The sequence below is a fragment of the Episyrphus balteatus genome, chromosome 1, assembly GCF_945859705.1.
Source record: "Episyrphus balteatus chromosome 1, idEpiBalt1.1, whole genome shotgun sequence".
In the NCBI taxonomy this organism is placed as follows: Eukaryota; Metazoa; Arthropoda; class Insecta; order Diptera; family Syrphidae; genus Episyrphus; species Episyrphus balteatus.
Window position 1 is genome coordinate 5708146 of NC_079134.1, and position 19497 is coordinate 5727642.

Consider the following 19497-nt stretch of genomic DNA (forward strand, 5'->3'; position numbering starts at 1 on the left):
ATAAGAGTACATAAACAAATGATTATTTAAATAAATCAAATTTGTTAATTAGAAATTGTTGTTGTTTTATTTCAATCTTCGGTATAAAGGGTAAATTCACAAACGTCAAATTTTTTGGTAGTGATTAAGCATCACTGCTTTTTTGCGATGCTGATCGTTGCTCAGCTGATTACGATGCGATGCTGATTGACAAAAAGTTTTACGTTTAAAAAAAATTTTTGCTTAATGATGGACGTGATAAAAAAAATCTTTGTTGGAATTAAAATCTGGAGTCACACATTTTATCTCCTCCAGAACTTTCCTCCACAATACTGACTTCGATTTTCTACCTGTAATAAATTTACCTTCATATTTTAATCTGGTTCAATTCCCGATCTGTGAAGCTGTGAAGTGATAAAAATAATATCATTTCAATTTTCACAGCGTTTTTTCATTTTATCACTTCACAGCCCAACTAACATTTCAGCTTCGGTTAAAGCATGGTACGCTGCTCGCGCTAAATTTTAGCTGAGATAAAATTCCCATACAAGTTATCGATAACTTGCTAAAATTTAGAGCGAGCATCGTACCGACTTAGGTCCATTTTCTTCACTCGGAGTTGAACATAACTTGAGAATTTTTAATATAAAAATTCTCAAGTTTTGTTCAACTCCGAGTGAAGAAAATGGACCTTAAGGTATTACAAAAGCTACATTTCAGCTTCTTTTAAACTTTAGTAAGGTTGTTGGGCATGGAAAAAGGAGAACGTTATACAAGTTTGACCCTCTATAAGAAGTTTAAACGAAGCTTTACCGAAGCTTTGAGATTTGACAGATACCTTCGGAAGAGCTTGTATAGCTCTTTAATACATGCCTTATCGAAAATAAAACAAAAAAACTACAAAAACAAAAAAGAATTCTTTTTTAACTGGTTTTTATTTTATTTTAAATCATGAATTTTATCTTTTGACCTGAAATTATATATATTATTCCATTACTTTTAAGTATATCTATTGATAATAATTTTAAAAGTATATAATTTGTTTTACCACACCCAGGAATCGAACTTCGTACCTACTTGGTGGCAGTCCGCCACTCAACCCACTCGGCCATCCTAGCAGAAATGTCAAAAAAAAAATGTCTGAGCTAAATTATTCAATGTCAAAACCAAAAAATGTCCGAGCTACATTATTCAATATCAAAACCAAAAATCAAATACTAAACTTGGTAATTTCTGTAAAGCTCCTATAAACACACTAATCAGGCTTTTCCGAAAACAAACTTTTTTCGTTTAAGTTTCTTTAGCAGTATTTAAACAACTTATTAAAAGTTGTTAAACAAGTTCGAACTTCTATAAGCAATTAAATTCTGAAGCAAGCTCAATACAAGCTGTATAAAAAGTAGTGCCTGCGAGATCTCAATTCATAGAAGCTGTTGTGCTAGTTGGGAGGCACCCCTTATGCGATTCTCAAACTCAATGTGATAAGATATGTGTACTAAAAAGTACTAAATGAAAAAAACTTTGATTTTGGAGAAAAATAGCTTATATGAACAAAAGTTTTCATAATAAATAAATTCGAAATATTATAAATACCGGCCTAGGTTCGAATCCGGGTGTAGTTGAGATTGTTTATTTTTTTTTTTAATTGTGTTTTTTATTTGTTTATTATTTTTCACAAAAATATTCGGTTTTGATAAATAATTTATCATGTGAAAAGGTTTAGATATTTGTTTTAATTTTTTCACAATTCAAGAATCGATTTTATTATGAAAAGGTGATAAAACTTATCACTTCACAGCTGCACAGATCGGGAATTGACCCCCAGCACCGTCAATTCATCTAGCCCTATTCCATTAGATGATCTACTACTAGTTAGTTTGGTTAATCTAGTACTATCATCTACTCATGCTCTTCTTCAAGAGTAGATACAATTTCTATTGAATTCGTTGAAAGTGCTTTCCATTGAAAATCGCTAGTAAACTACTAGTAGTACTTTGCCACCTCCCAATGGAACAGGGCTTAATATTGAAATTTCGTGTAAAAACAACAAAAACATGTTTCATTTTGTTGTTGTTTGTTGCCGCTGTTGCTGGTGCTGCTTCAATCTGTTTCACGCTTTAGCCCCGTTCCATTCAGGTGGTAGTTTACTCATGAGTAGATCTAGTACTAGAATTAACACATGATTTTCTACTCGAGGAGATAGGAATGTGTAGTTGTTGTACTAGATTTCTAATCACGAATAAACTACCACCTCCAATGGAACAGGGCTTTCCATGCTACGCCGTGTAAACACCAGTACAAATTTTTATACCAATCGATTATAATTAATAAACTTTCATAATTTTTACCTGGCAACACCCCATTTACGCACAAAGAAATGTCAAAAAACTTGCAAATTGCATTTTCACTTTTTCGAAGACGCGAAGACCGCATCGACAAAGTATTTTTAATAATCCGCGAATCACCAAAAATTGTCTTTTTATTAAACAATTTTTACAATTAAATATTTTTAAGTATTAATTTAATCACGTAATTCCACAAAAAAAAAATACAAAAATGACTTCACCAGTTACTCTGGACGATTATAAATTGTCCTGTGAATTGCATGGTCATAGCAATGATGTACGTTCTGTTTCGCCGGCTACTGGCGAAAATATTATTTCTGGATCACGCGATAAAACAGCAAAAATATGGAAAAAATCTGGGTAAAAATTCAATTAACTAGAACAAAGATAAAGTTTGCATATCATTTGTTTTTTGTAGAGATGACGAATATATCGAAGGTGTAACCTTACGAGATCATTCAAATTTTGTGTCGTGTGTGTATTATCTTGAAGCTGAAGGACTTATTTGTACTGGCAGCAATGATGCAACTATCTGTGTTTACAAAGAGGATGGTTATGTTCCCGCGTGCGTCTTGAAGGGACACGACTCGACTGTTTGTTCGATTAGCAAAGGAGTCGAGTCGATGAGTATTGTTTCAGGAAGTTGGGACAAAACTGCTCGTATTTGGACCATTGACGAGTCTGGTCTATCTTGCGCTGTGGTTTTAAAAGGCCACGAAAGCGCTGTCTGGGCTGTGATATCTTTACCAAACAAACAATTTGTAACAGGGTCGGCAGACAAGACTATTGTCTATTGGAATGCTGCTGGGGAACGTTTAAAAGTCTTACAAGGTAAAGTGATTACACATACTCCTAAGTGGAGTGTTGTTAAGAATAAAATTTGTAAAATCTAGGAATCCAGAAAGAGTCAATGAATCTGTATAACGAGTGTTGGATTGCATTACTAAAAGCTCAAATAACAAAGTTAAACAAAAATTTGATCGCTCTCTATTTTGTATTTATTTCTTCATCAAACAGAGCTAAAATTTCTTTTATAGACTACTTAATTATATTTAACAAAAAGATTCTTAACTTAATTCATCAGAATTCATTATTGAAAATAGTTTTTTCTCAAAACATTCTCTGCTTAAGTACATGTTTAAGTCTAAAACATTACAGACTGAGTTTGCTTGTTTGAAACAACGTGTTATTGGTTCAACGTGTATTTGGTTAATTTACTCTGCGATAAGGGACATAAAACAGATGAGAGTGTCTTATGTCGTTTTCTTTCACTCCAATGAGTGTACCCTTTTAGTACTTATTTTTGCACTTTTAAAGGTTTTGTGTTCTTTGACGCCACAAAAGTGTAAAAAAAAACAATTAATCCAGAGTAATTTTAGTACTACGGAGTACCCCGGATTTACTCCACATTTTTAGTCAGATTTACACACACTTATGAACCCATCAGAAGTATAATAAAAACTATACCAAAAGTAAAACTATTGTCGTTTTCTATTGACGAATCTCAGAATGAGATTTGTGAATTAGACAGCTGAAAGGGGGGGTGAAGAGGGGAAATAGAGGAAGAATCTCAGATTTCATGATCTATTTGCGTCTTGAGATTCAAAAAAATGACAAAAAAATTAATCTGAGAATCAGAAATCTGGGGGCCTATTACATAATACGAAACGAACGGCAAAACAACGATAGCTACGACAAACGATAGTCGCGACAAAGAGCGACTACATAAAACGATAATGAATTAATTCTTTTTTCAAGCGCAACTAACTTCACTCCTAATTGTGACTGTCAAAATTGGCTATATAAACAAACAAAAAAAAAAGTAAATTATGTCGAATTCCTTTCAATTTTTTGAATCGCCTCAAAAAAATCGAATTTTTGGTCTTAAAAAGGAACATGAAAACAGACCGAATTCTTTTTGCGATTGTATGTGTGTCATTTGACAACAATTTTTACACGAACGTCAAGCTGAAACCAAAACAATTTCTGCAAAATAAAACCAGAGATTCCTTTGATCAAAAATTTTGTTTATTTTCTTCGGTAATATAGATTTATTTTAATCAGAATCAAAGGGAAATTGCAGTTATTATTAAAATCTGAGTGAAGATGAGGTAGAAGGTTATTATTTTGGCCGTATGCTGTGGTTTTACAGAGAAGGTTTAACAAGAACTATGCCAGGAAAAAATATATTTTGATCGCACATTGTTTTTTTTTATTTATTTCATATTTTTCCGCAATAAAAATACGATATTCAATTAAAATTTACTCTTTATTTGAAGTTTGGTGTTCTCAAATAAACAAACAACACGAAGAAAACTTTCAGCTTGACGTTTGAGAAATGTCAAATGTTCAAAGTGTGTGTGCAAATCCGTGTAAATCTCTTAAAAAAGAGGGATTACAAAAAATTCGAATTCTGCTTCGTTTGAGGCGAATTTTTTTTGTATGGAACATGATTTTCAGAAAAAATTCGCTTCGAGATCGCCGAAAATTCGATTTTTCAATTGAAAGGAATTCGACATTAGCAAGGCCTGGATTGTTTTCCATACATATGATAACAAGAACAACATCCATTTGGTGGCGGCATATTTAATGTATAAAATATTTGATTATTTTCATTCTTTATTTCCAAATATAATGTATTCACATTTTTTAGCCGAATAGGAATATCACTGGCAGACACGAAAATATTTTTTAAACGACGAATAAAAAGTGTATTTATTTACATCTTCTCTTCCAATTAGTTTTTATTTTAATTATTTCAAGAGGAATATCACTAGTAGACACAAAATATTTTCCACAACAAAACCAAAAGGAAAGCCAAACGACAGCAAAATGTCAGTCGTATTGAAAAAAACGAGTATCGTTCAGCCTTAAACGATTTTCGTTTTACGCAGTCGCGTGTCATCGTTTTTATACGATAATCGTTTTACGGAGTCGCTTTTCAACGATAACGAGCCGATCTAAACGATAATCGTTTTACGTAATAGGCCCCCTGAATCTGGATTTTGATCAAGATTCACGCATACAAACACACGCACTTTCACACACACTCCTCTGTTTGACATTTGTTTGAAAATTTGTTGTTGTTTTATTTTTTTTATACGCTCAGATTTCGTACACAATTACAAAACTAGATTTCATATTCTATTTGCAGTGGAAAATCTGAGAATTTTATGTCGTTTTCTATTGACTTTTGAGATTTTTGTGTAAAATTCTCAGATTTTCCACTGCAAATAGAATATGAAATATGAAATGTTAAGTTTTTGTTAATTTTTATAAAATTTTATACAAATATAAAAATCTACTGCGATAAAAATGAATCTACTGCGTTATTTTTGTTCAAACCTACCTCGACATTTTTTTCAAAAAGTCCCATCCCTGACCGTGAGTCTCCGGAAAAAAATTTTGTGACTCTTTTTGACGTTTCTCTTTGATCTTGATCTTTTTTTTGCTGTTCTGTTTTATTTTATTTCGTCGGTCGCGGAGTCTGCTTTGTCGGTTGTGTATTATTTGCGTGTATAGTAACGTTTTTAATTTATTCAAAAGTTTTCGTTGCACATAGGCCCCACTGGAGTTGTTTTTTTGTTTTTGTATATTTGGGTGTTTTTTTTTTTTTTTTGGAATTAAAATTCATAGTCTACTTCTACACGAAGACGTAGACGCACAAGATACACATAAGAGCAAAGGAGAAATCGATCTTTCTCTCTCCCTTGTTCTTATGTGCATCTTGTGCGTCTACGTCTTCCTGTAGAAGTCGTCATACGAAAACAAGAACAAAAAAAAAACCCAAAGAAAATAGCTGTCAAATTTGAGTCTTCAAAAAAATACTACATGTAAAAGCGCGCGACGCACCGAAACGAAAATCAAAAGGAAATTCAAATATAATTTCTGCGTCTTCGTGTAGAAGCAGACTTATTAACGAACGCTTATTATGTTAGTCAGCTACTACATGAAGCCTCAAGAGGCGCGACTCTTTTTAAACATAATGAGTGCAAAAGAGAAAAAAGATGAAAGAAAAAATTATCCGACCGGAGAGTCGTGGGTCGTGAGTCCGAGACTCTTTTTTGGCGTTTCTTTTTCCACTTTTTCTTTTTTCAACATTTCCTCATTTCTTTTTGCTTCTTGGTGTAATTCGGAATTTCGCTCATCTGTCAGTACCAAACGAACAAAAGAAAATAAGAGCACTCGCAATTTTAAAGAGGTGCGTTCTTTTTCTAACAATAGTTAACTATTGTTAACAATCGTTAACTTTTGTCGTTCCTAAACTACAAAATAGTTACGATTTGTAACTATTTGACAGATGAACATCGTTCCTAAACTCGTTTTGAAGTGTCAAATAGTGACAAATCGTAACTATTTCCAACTCACCTCCATGATATGAGTTGAACATTCATGAGATTGTTGATGTGTCAAAGTGGATATTTTGTTTACAAAACGAACACACAGATTTTTTTTATTTTGATATAGGCGGAAAAATGAAAATAAAAAGAGATTTTTGTAATTTTATGATGCGAGAGAATTTATTTTGATTAAAAAAACATGATTTTTTGTTACAATTACATATCGCACCTCCGGTGGTACAACGACGTAAGTGCAAAAATGTTGATTCTTCAGAAAACTCGATTTAACATTTTGAAAACGTTTGAAAACAATGTAACGGTCCAAAGACATTTCTGCCCCCTGGATACAAATAGAACATTTTCAATTGGGTCTTTGTTTCATCGGAAGGAAATACCTTTTCTTGAAACTATGGCATACTTAACTCAGAAAATTCAAAATTTGCACTTACGTCGTTGTTCCACCGGGGGTGCGATATGCAAATAAAAGTATTCTCAAAACAATTTTTTTTATGGTTTGACAGTTTAACAATATCTAACAATAAATCGTTCCTAAATGATTTGTAAAAAACCCAACAATTTCTAACAATGACACATCAACAATATTTTTTGACATAACAACGATCGTTGACTATTACAAGAACGCAGCTCTGTTTTCTGTAAAAAAAATCATAAAAATCGATTTCAAGTGTTTTTTTGGCAATAATTTTCTACTTACGTGCCTCACAGAATGATTATCAAAAGAAAATTCGAAAAAAGAGTCAAGCCTCTCGAGGCTTCATGTAATAGTTGACTAATAGTACGCGCCTCAAAGAATGATTATCAATTATCAAAAGAAAATTCGAAAAAAGAGTGAAGCCTCTTGAGATGAGGCTTCATGTAATAGCTGACTTATTAATATTAATTTTTTTTTAAATTCATAAAATTTTTTCCCTAGGCCTGTTATCACTATTTTTTTCAAGGAAATTATCCATTTTTGCCTTGTCACACACACAATTACAAAAAAAAATTACTCTCATTATCTTCTATCACTCCAGAAAAAGCAGTAAAAATTTAAAGTACTCCTTAATAGAGTGAAAGAAAACGAAATTAGTTAACGAAATGGTACACCAATGTTTATAAATGAAAATAAATCAGTGCAATTGATTTTGTAGTTAATAATATCCCTCACAAACATTACATCAAAGCACTTTCGCCGCGTTTCTAAAGTTTGGACGCCAAGTAATAAACATCTAGAGTTAAAAGAAGGCATTTCAATATTCCAACGTAAGATATTCCAAGCTATCCTTGTAAAACGTTTCTGGATTTTTTTCCATTCTTGCAAAATTAACTGCATAGGTATATTAGGTTCCAAATGATACAACATTATTCTAGAATAGATCTTACATATTCAAAATAAAGAGACCTAAGAATGAATGCATCAGAGAAGTCTTTCGAATTTCTTGAAATAAAGCCAAGTATTGAGCGAGCTTTAGCAACAATATAGTCAATGTGACCAGTGAAGGTAAATTTTAGGTCGAAGATAACACCAACATCCTTTTTTCCGGTAACTCTAGATAAAGAAATTCCGTCAATGTTATAGGAATAAATGATCGGTATTGAACTTCGGCAAAATGTCATACATTGGCATTTAGAAATGTTTATAAAATGTAAACTAAATAAAAACACATTTCCAAAGTTTATATAAAGATTCATTGACTTTCCCTTGATTCCCTGGTATAAATATTACGACACTCCACTATACATATTCTTTCTTAAGATAATAGTAAAACTTAACTCCATCTAACAGGACACACCGATTGTGTTCGTGGTTTGGCTAGCCTTGGCGATGGATCTTTAGTCAGTTGTGCCAATGATGCAGTCATTCGGTATTGGAACGAGGATGGCGAATGTGTCCGGGAACTTTGCGGTCATTCGAATTACATTTATTCTATTGCACAAAACCTTGCTCTTGGGCGAGATGTTGTTGTTTCAGGTGGAGAAGATAGCACACTGCGTATGTGGAGTATTAACTCTGGGGAATTGGGTCGGCCTATTATTCATCCAACCCAATCCGTGTGGTCTGTAGCATGTCTTAAAAATGGCGACATTGTCACTGGCAGCAGTGATGGAGTCGTCAGGGTGTTTACTAGAGATACTTCCCGATATGCAAGTGAAGCTGTCCTCACTGCATTTAATGAAGCTGTCAAAGTTCGAGCCGAAAAGATGAATGAGGAACTTGGAGATATGAAGAAAACAGAGTAAGTTTTTATATAATTAGTAAATCCTTAATATAGATATATTGAGTAAGTAGTATATTGAGTTAGCTTTTTGTTTGTATTTGAATGTTTTGTGTGTAGGCATTACTTTAAAGACGCTAAAAAGATAAAAAACATAGAAAAAGGCATAAAAAAGGCAATAACAAGACAAAAGGCAAAAAAAGGCATTAACGAAAGAAAAGGCATAAAAAAGGCAAAATAAAATTCATATATTTGGCTCGAGGGGGACGTGAAACGTGTTTGTTTTTAATCTATAGTGTCTTACGATTGAGCAAGAAAAAAAGGCAAATTCCCTGGTTATAACATTTTTTTAATGGTAATGTATTAGAAGAAATATTGTAAAAAAACTGATGCGTTTTTTTTTTGCATTTTGCAACCAATAACTTCCTACGAACTCTAGATACGATAAAAACTATTAATATTCTGAAATTCCCTTTAGACGCGCATATTTTTGTTTGTCGGCCACCTACATATCCTTTTTTTATACCACAGGTGTTTAAATTTTTTTTTAAAATTTGGCATCGATAAACAAATTTCAAATTTTAATGAAATTTTTCAACAGCGTTTTTAACTGTGAGTCAATTATTTTAGAAAATAATGGAATTTTGTATTAGTAACTTACTAAAATGGACCCAGATTTCTATAAGGTAGTCCCCGCAGAATGGGTCTTGTGAACTGAAAGCCTTGGCTTGCAAAATTAGATCACTTGTAAACTTAACGAAATACAAATACTAATGATCCGTTTTTAACCAAACTTAGTATAATTTGCTCTAATGTAAATCCAAACGATAGGAGGTAGAAAATTTGCTCCAAGGCAAATTTTCCCACCGCTTCATTGCTCGAAATTTTTGACCCCCCTCGTACAATTTAAAGAGGATATAAATGATTCGAATTATTACAATTTTCTCAAAGACGGTTCTTTCTAACAATTTCTATTGGGCACCTTTAGTAAACATAAGTTGGCAGTCAAAATAATATTTCCAATTTAGTTGTTCCAGTTGGAAAGCTGACTGAAAAGTTAACCAAGAAAAATTTTGGCGTTTGAACGACTTCCTTCCGAAAACTAATAAGGCGACTTCAGAATCGGAACGTTTGCAATTATTTACTATATATGCCGTTTTTTAAACTTTTTTTTTTTTTTAAATTATTGTAGATCTTATATTAGAGATATAATGTTAGTTAGTGTAGATAAGAAAGTTGATGTGCCATTTAGAATTATTGCTTTCTTGTTGATAAAAGAGAATCTCTGATATCTTTGTTCTGAATCTATTTTTTTTTTTATCAACAGTTTACCTGGAGTCAATTCTCTGTTAATCGATGGTACAGCTGACGGACAAAAGAAAATTTGTCGCCACCCGGATGGCTCCGTAAAATGTTACATTTGGGAAAATAGCAAATGGAATCTAGTTGGAGATGTTACAGGCGCAACTGGAGGTCCTTCAGCTTCAAAGAAACAATTTGAAGGAAAGGTTTGTTTTTCAAAAAAACTTAATTTTTCAAATATATAAATAATTTTCATTAATTTATTTTTAGAGCTACGACTATGTGTTCTCTGTTGATATCTCCGACGACGCACCACCCCTCAATTTACCCTACAATCGTGGTGAGGACCCATGGCAAGTGGCACAAACATTTATCCACAAAAACGAACTACCCCAAGCATATCTTGATGAAGTTGCAAATTTCATTGTGAAAAATGCAAAAAGTAGCGATGTTCCTTCTGAACCACAACCATCAGTTAGCGGCTATCAAGATCCATTTACTGGAGGCTCAAGATATGTTCCCGGTTCAGCTGCAAACAGTACATCAGCTGGTGGAAATGTTGATCCATTCACTGGAGCTTCAAGTTATTCAACTCAAGCTCCAGCTAAAGTTCAAGTTAATTTTAGCTCAGGCAAACATTTTCCGGTGACCCAGTTTTTAACTTTCGACAAGTGTGACCCGCAAAAGGTCTTGGAAAAATTGAGGTGAGTTAAATCAATCATGATTGGATTAAGCGCATTGAAAAAAATCATCCTGCTTCTTTTCAGAGAATTCAATCAAAAGCAAGTTGAAGGAACAGGAGTTAGCGATAATCTTTTAGAAACTGTCGTTCGATTAGCCGCTGATGTTCCTGAAATCGATAAGACTGCAATCGAAGCTCTGCGTCATCTGCTCCGATGGCCCAGCGACATACTCTTCCCTGTCCTTGACATTACCCGTTTAGCCATTCGAAATGAACAAATATTCAATTTCCTCAATTCTTTCAAATTCCTTGAGATTATTTTACCCAATCTGAATACATCGGCACCCAATCAACTTATGATCATTCGGTGTCTCGCCAACATGATGAATCATCCTAGCGGTCGTCAGCAAGTCGAGTCATGTCTAGAGCCAACAATTGAAATCGTCAAAGGCATTAAATCAGGCAGTGCCAATCTTCAAATTGCAATAGCGACATTCTATCTGAACGCCACCATATCGCAGAATCAAGCTGCTGCCAATAGCGACATGTGTCGCCTCATCACCGAGGGCATCATCGAGTTGCTAACCTGGTCGAATGACTTGGAAGCATGCTACCGGTCGATTCAGGCAATTGGCAATCTCACAACGACAATCCATGGGCCACTGAGCAGTGTCCAAATAATATCCGTAGACTCGGTCATGGACAAAATTCGAGTCTTCGCAGAACACCCTCAAACAGCTGGATTCGAGAAGCTACAAGCAGCTTCTAAAGCTCTTTTAGCTGCTTTCTGAACAAAAGAACAAAACAAAAAAAAAATGAAAGAAAAACGAAAATTTATGTTAAATATTTTATTTTAATTGTAACACTTATGGGGACTTATTAACACTTTGTTATTATTCGGAACAGTTGGCTTCTGTGAGATGGACACTCATAATATTGTGAATAAAAAACTACTTATGATGTTCTACGAGTTGTTGTGTTTGTATTTGGTGAGATATCTTTGCGCTGTCGTATCCTTTCGAGGAGGTCTTCCTTCCATCGTTCCTCGGGCACACCTTGTGCCCAATCGGGTATTGCAACATCTGGTAAGGTGATACCAGCCATTGCAGACATTATCTTGAAAGAAAATAGTTGGAATTAATTCTTTGATTAATAGTGGAGTGCCGTAAGATTTATACCTCGGAATCAAGAGAAAGTCAGTGAATCTTTATATAACCTTTGGAAATGTGTTTTTAATAGTACTACACTCCTGCTCAAATTTAACGCACATCGTATTTATTTTTCTGAAAAGTCCTATTTTTACTTTATGTAACAGTATCATTGTAGTTTTCTAAAATGAGACAGGAGTGATCTTATTTTCAAGGCATAGAATAAAATGTTTGTGGGAAGATTTGGGGAGAGAGTCGTTGGTCAACCCGCGAATCTTTTAGAGAAGAGTCATAAATTTGTATGGAGTAACACCAGCTTTACAACACGTACGGAGTAAGTGAGCTCTCCTAGAACTACGTTGAGTACCCAGAGATACTTGACTGATATCCTCGAACAGCATGCGCTTCCAATCACCTCTAGATTTTGTCCACAGTTTAGTCTGATGCACGATAACGCATGCTAGAGTGATTTGAGAATATCTTCAAGATTTAAATATGCAAGCTTTGGATTTACCACACAGAAGTCCGGATTTAAAATCAATAGAAGACGTCTAGGAAATATCGCAGAAATGCATTCGCTACCGAAATCCACCTCCAAGCAGTCTTGATCAACTGAAAACTGCAGTGAAAAAAGAGTTAAAACAAAACCTTCAAAAGTTAATTCGTGGAATGAACAGAAGACTCCAAGTTGTCATATGCGCTAGAGAAGACAATACCAAGTATTTATTTTAAAATTTAAGTTTTCAGACCTTGAATCCTTAAAATTGTTTCATCTTTTTTTTTTTGGTTTATAATACTGTTGCAGTTTAGCATTTATTCGACTTGCTAAACAATAAGCAAACACAAAAAAATACACTAAAGAATTTTAAAGCCATTTGAAAAAAGTGTGCGTTAATTTTAAGCAGGAGTTTATATACAGGGTGTGCCAAAAGTCAACGTCAAAACGAAAACGGTAGATAGAGTAGATAATGACTGTCATCAGAAAAATAATAAAAAAAAAATCACAGCCATTTATATTGGGAGTTATGGGCATTCGAAAAAATGGTCACCCTGCTTAATTTTTTCTTTTGCTACGGAACCTTGAATAACCCTAAAAAGTACAATCAAACATTTTAACTCATCTGCATCAGTTTTAAAGCAAATATCACTTTTTTTCCCAACTAAGTAGTCAAACATTTTACATGACCCTAATTCAACGAACCGTAGTGTAAAAAAATGCACTACAAAACTTTGGCAAGTTACATTAAAAGTTGGCTTGTTCAATTCTCATCTTCTCTTTTTGTTAATATTCAATAAATAACGGAAATAAAAATGTTTTTCTTAAGAAATCCGACTTTTTTAATTAGGTAATTTTTTCCATATTATTTAATTTTTGTACCCTTTCAGAACTGAATTTGTATTTTTAGAAGTAGTAAATTGCTGATTTTTTAAAACATAAAACAAGCTTAAATAATTCACTAAAGGTAATAGTTGGTAGACTACATTTTAGCATAGGTTTATGAATAAAAATGGTAGAAAAACCTATCCTTTCGGCCTTTTGAACGGAAATGGCGACCGTAAAACACTGCGTACAGCAGGTTCGAAATAAACATTTTTTTCAGTGTTGAATTGCATGAATTCCTTTTTTTTCGGGACAGAGTAAAAGTGATACATCAAGATTTTTTAATATTTACTCAAAAAACAATAACATATTTAAAAGCTTTAAAATGTCGTTTCAAACAAAAACACTACACTAAAGGGGTTTTGGGTACCCTTAATAGTATGTAAACACAGTACAAGCTTTAGGAAAAGAGGAATAGATGTAAAAGGAGATACCGATGCACATTGGTTTTTAAGTTCTGAACATTAAAATGGGAGGGAAAAACTGAGGCGTGTAATGCATTTCATATTCTAGTAGTGCAACTAAGGAAAGAACATTTCGTCGATCTCATGAGAAAACCTCGTAACTCCACTTTTTTTCAAAATTGACTTTTGAATGCCATTCTTTAGAAAATATGTCAGCGGAGCAACCCAGAAAATTTGGAGTCATTCCGAAAACTCTAAATAGACTTAAATTCAAATTTTGCACAGCGCGTTTCTTCCCAACTACTCTGTTGTTGTAAAATTTTGATTTTGGGAGTTACGAGGTTTTCTCATGAGACCGACGATTTGTATTATTTGACGGTACGTCCGAAATTGGGCTCAAGTGTGAACTGATGGTCATTCCTTGAAGTAAGAGTATTACGGTTGAATTGTTTAAGGAAAGGAATGCAGCTAACTCTTTCATTAGAACATTAAAAAAAATACCTATAAAATAAGCACAGGCTTGATACATTCCGCAGGTACTCAAGGGGTGGGATTGTATCAGTAATGAGCCTATCACCTATCATTATTTTAAAAGCTCTATTTTGAATTCTATCCAAGTAACTCCAGTAGGTCTTAGGACCACCTGCCCAGATATGAGAATTATACTCGAGCTTTGGACGAATTATATGCTTTATAAATTGTAATCAGAAGTGGTGAAATATTTCTTACATCTTCGAAGGAAACCTAGGCATTTCGCAGAGTTTTTGGCAACATCGAATATGTGCTCATTCCACAAAAGGTCGTTTGGAATGGACATACCTAGAATCGAAAGCTGTTCAGTTTCCTCGATGCAAGTACCTCTCATGGATAGTAGCAAAGGGAGAAGGTTTCGTTTAAACGATAGTAAGCAGCATTGTGTTTTAGAAGCATTAAATTCTACGCGGTTTCTTATTCCCCATTGGACAAGGCATTTGCCTATTTTGCCTTTGAAGTTCCACATTTGAAGGACATGGGTGTGAATCTTCAAACGAATATGAAAAACTGAGGTTACTATCATCAACGAAACAATTTAATGGATTAGAAGTTTCAGAGAGCAGATCATTAATAAAAATGGGAGAATCGGAGACAAAACGGAGCCCTGGTGCACACCAGACTTGAATCCATCCAATACAACTTGAATTGAACAGTTCGAAAGGAAATTTCTAATCCAACGAAGAAGAGATTCATCAATACCGAATGCAAGCATTTTTGATAAGAGAGCTTGATACCAAACTCAATGAAATGCCTTTTAAATATCAATCGCAACAATCTTACTTTCTCCTAAACGATGTAAAGATTTGTTCCGCTGATCTTAAATAGAAAAGTTTTCAGAAGCAAAATTAAAATAACATGAAAATGACATTTTTCAAAGGTTCGAAAGCGGGTAACGGGGAAACGACACAACTTAAAATTAAATCCCTGTCCTAGTCCTAGAAAGCATCTTCACAAAGTTTGAGCAAAATCTAAAATGAGAGCGGTCAAATTTTATTTTAACAACTTTGTTATTTGAGCTTTAAGTAATGCAGTCCAACAGTCGTTATAAATTCATTGACTTTCCTTGGATTCCTAGATTTTACAAGTAATTTGTTTATTTTCGCACCTGTTCTGTCCTAGAACTATCCAATTCAAGATCTAGTTCTCGGGGACGTGGTTGACTCCATACTTCTCTTTCAACCTCAGCATCAATACTTTCAACATTTGGGAAGTTTGGATCTCCATTAGTTATTGGCTCTGATAAATTGTTATCAATTTCCATTGAGTCATCACCTTGGTCGGTGATGGGAAGTGGCTGGTAACCATCGTATTCGTTGCCATCTTCGCCATCGCTATCATCACTATTATTTCCACCTTGATTTATTATATGCATTGGACTTGGACGGAGATCATCTTCATTCGATTCACCAGGTAATTCAGGTGAACCCATTTTATTTGATGATTTTCTTTTGGATTTATTAAATTATGAAAAAAAAAACACGAAATTATTATTTTATTGCACTAAGGTGCGTTCTTTTTCTAACAATAGTCAACGATCGTTGTTATGTCAAAAATTATTGTTAAAGTGTCATTGTTAGAAATCGTTGAATTTTTTACAAATCATTTAGGAACGATTTATTGTTAAAGATTGTAAGACTGTCAAACCACCAGCTAATTTTTTTTGAGAATACTTTTATTTCCATTATTATAGCAAAAAATTTTGTTTCTTATTCAAAATAAATTATCTATCACCAAAAAATTACAAAACTCCCTTTTTATTTTCATTTTTTCCTCTTATTTCAAAAGAAAAAAAATCTTTGTGTTCGTTTTGTAAACAAAACATCCACTTTGACACATCAACAATCTCATGAATGTTCAACTCATATCATGGAGGTGAGTTAGAAATAGTTACGATTTGTAACTATTTGACACTTCAAAACGAGTTTAGGAACGATGTTCATCTGTCAAATAGTTACAAATCGTAACTATTTTGTAGTTTAGGAACGACAAAAGCTAACGATAGTTAACAATAGTTAACTATTGTTAGAAAAAGAACGCACCTCTACTGTGTTGTGGATTATTTGGGATAAACAATAATCGAAAAATTGACGTTTGTGTCAATTTTTTTTTTGTGACATCGCAATTATGGAGATTGGCATCACTGTTTGGATTTTAGACCAATTGGAAAAGGAAATCAATTTTATTTCCGGTATACGATGTAATTTCAAAAGAAGTTCGTTATTTTTTTTTAATGAAAATGGGTTTGTACATTAGGCCTGTTCCTTTGGGAGGTGGCAAAGTAGGTACTACTAGTAGTTTACTAGCGATTTTCAATGGAACGCACTTTTAACGAATTCAATAAAAAATCGTATCTACTCGGGAAGAAGAGCATGAGTAGATGATAGTACTAGATTAACCAAAACATCTACTAGTAGTAAACTACCACCTCCAGTGGAACAGGGCTATTTTTGTTTTTGGAGGTATATCGTACAGCGTTGCCGAAATGACACATTTTGGCACTATTTTACTTAAATAGCCTAGTGGCCCCAAAAATTTGAAAATGGCACTCTAAAAAGTACATATTTCAACCAAATACAGAAAATTTTTGAAGGTTTTGAATGAACACCAACAACTTGTATATGTGTTACCACCAAGTTCATAAGCTGAAGTTATAGCTATTTCACGGGGACTACCCAACTAGCACAATAGCTTCTATAAATTGAGATCTCGCAGGTACTACTTTTTATACAGCTTGTATTGAGCTTGTTTCAGAATTTAATTGCTTATAGAAGTTCAAATTTGTTTAACAACTTGTAATAAGTTGTTTAAATACTGTTAAAGAAACTTAAACGAAAAAAGCTTTTTTTTCGGAAAAGCCTGCTTAATGAATTTATAGAAGCTTTACAGAAATTACCAAGTTTAGTATTTGATTTTTGGTTTTGATATTGAATAATCTAGCTGGGACACTTTTTGCTTTTGACATTGAATTATTTAGCTCAGACATTTTTTGTTTTGACATTTCTGCTATTTGAACTGATTAAATTTTTGACTTCATTAATGAATATACTAGGATGGCCGAGTGGGTAGAGTGGCGGACTGCCACCAAGCAGATACGAAGTTCGATTCCTGGGTGTGGTAAAAAAATTATATACTTTGAAAATTATTGTTAATAGATATACTAAAAACAAATGGAATAATATATATAATTTCAGATCAAAAGATAAAATTCCAATCAAATCAATTCAAATCAAATAAAAACCAATTAAAAAAAGAATTTTTTTTTTTTGTTTTTGTAGTTGTTTTTATAATTTCGATAAGACATGTATTAAAGAGTTATACAAGCTCTTCCGAAGCTATCTGTCAAATCTCAAAGCTTCGGTAAAGCTTCATTTAAACTTCTTATAGAGGGTCAAACTTGTATAACGTTCTCCTTTTTCCATGCCCAACAACCTTACTAATGTTTAAAAGAAGCTGAAATGTAGCTTTTGTAATACCTTAATCGAAGCTGAAATGTTAGTTGGGCCCAACTAGCACAATAGCTTCTATAAATTGAGATCTCGCAGGTACTACTTTTTATACAGCTTGTATTGAGCTTGTTTCAGAATTTAATTGCTTATAGAAGTTCAAATTTGTTTAACAACTTGTAATAAGTTGTTTAAATACTGTTAAAGAAACTTAAACGAAAAAAGCTTTTTTTCGGAAAAGCCTGCTTAATGAATTTATAGAAGCTTTACAGAAATTACCAAGTTTAGTATTTGATTTTTGGTTTTGATATTGAATAATCTAGCTGGGACACTTTTTGCTTTTGACATTGAATTATTTAGCTCAGACATTTTTTGTTTTGACATTTCTGCTATTTGAACTGATTAAATTTTTGACTTCATTAATGAATATACTAGGATGGCCGAGTGGGTAGAGTGGCGGACTGCCACCAAGCAGATACGAAGTTCGATTCCTGGGTGTGGTAAAAAAATTATATACTTTGAAAATTATTGTTAATAGATATACTAAAAACAAATGGAATAATATATATAATTTCAGATCAAAAGATAAAATTCCAATCAAATCAATTCAAATCAAATAAAAACCAATTAAAAAAAGAATTTTTTTTTTGTTTTTGTAGTTGTTTTTATAATTTCGATAAGACATGTATTAAAGAGTTATACAAGCTCTTCCGAAGCTATCTGTCAAATCTCAAAGCTTCGGTAAAGCTTCATTAAAACTTCTTATAGAGGGTCAAACTTGTATAACGTTCTCCTTTTTCCATGCCCAACAACCTTACTAATGTTTAAAAGAAGCTGAAATGTAGCTTTTGTAATACCTTAATCGAAGCTGAAATGTTAGTTGGGTAACCCGATCATCAGAATCCTTTCAGTGGTGTTAAGTCCCTTATGTTCAATTAAATTTGAAAATTGCCCGACCTTGGGACTTGGGAGGCCGACGCACTACGCATTGTACCACCCCGAACAGGTTTTAAAATTATCAAGTTTACTTGAACCGACTAGCATTATTACTAACTCACACAATTCTGTTGTTGTTCATTCGGTTTCTTTCGCTTTTTCTCCGACTCTATTCGTATGACAACAATTCGTTGTATACAAGGAGAGAGATAAGTGGAAAGAGGATGACACTGGTTGAAATTTTAATTTATTAGAAGGGTTTGTGTATGGCTTTTTCATAACTGCAGGGCAGCTGCTTGTGTAATCAATTTATATTGAAGGTTTTTATTAAACAACAACAACTTGTGTGGGCTACCACCAAGTTCATAGGCTGGAGTGCTATATACATTTTTACCCAAAAACATTTAAGATTTCCATATTTGAGTGACGAGTTCGATTTATTTATTTTTTTTTTTATAAAAACGTTAACCAGCTTCATAAAACTGAATAAGTTTATTTATTTTATATTCAATGTTAACTTATTTATTTTTGTTATGTTTTCATTAATTTTATTATTTATGTTTTTCATAAATTATTTTTATATATAAAGTTGTGCGTTTCATGGGAAAAAAGGATTTAAAAAGACACAGCTAGTGCATTTTCTTCATTTCTGTTTGTAGCCCTGAAAAGACGAAAATGGCCCGATTTGTATTTAATAGTGGCCCGATTAAAAAAAAAATCGGCAACGCTGATGTCGTATTTGGTACATCAATATAATTTGTACCTGCTTAAATGTAGATTTATGGAT

The 19497-nt window shown here is 33.2% G+C and overlaps 2 protein-coding genes across 2 annotated transcripts; one reads left to right on the plus strand and one right to left on the minus strand.

Annotated features, from left to right (window-relative positions):
* The first annotated feature begins 2380 nt into the window (after positions 1–2380).
* Positions 2381–11834, plus strand: LOC129921398 (phospholipase A-2-activating protein). Its single transcript, XM_056003205.1, has 6 exons — positions 2381–2684; positions 2743–3155; positions 8451–8901; positions 10208–10388; positions 10453–10886; positions 10950–11834. The coding sequence occupies exons 1-6, from the start codon at positions 2536–2538 to the stop codon at positions 11653–11655; spliced, it is 2334 nt and encodes a 777-aa protein (XP_055859180.1). The 5' UTR covers positions 2381–2535; the 3' UTR covers positions 11656–11834.
* LOC129921399 (uncharacterized) lies at positions 11698–15833 on the minus strand. Its single transcript, XM_056003206.1, has 2 exons — positions 15437–15833; positions 11698–11980 (listed from the first exon to the last, which is right to left on the minus strand). The coding sequence occupies exons 1-2, from the start codon at positions 15758–15760 to the stop codon at positions 11819–11821; spliced, it is 486 nt and encodes a 161-aa protein (XP_055859181.1). The 5' UTR covers positions 15761–15833; the 3' UTR covers positions 11698–11818.
* Positions 15834–19497: the final 3664 nt, after the last annotated feature.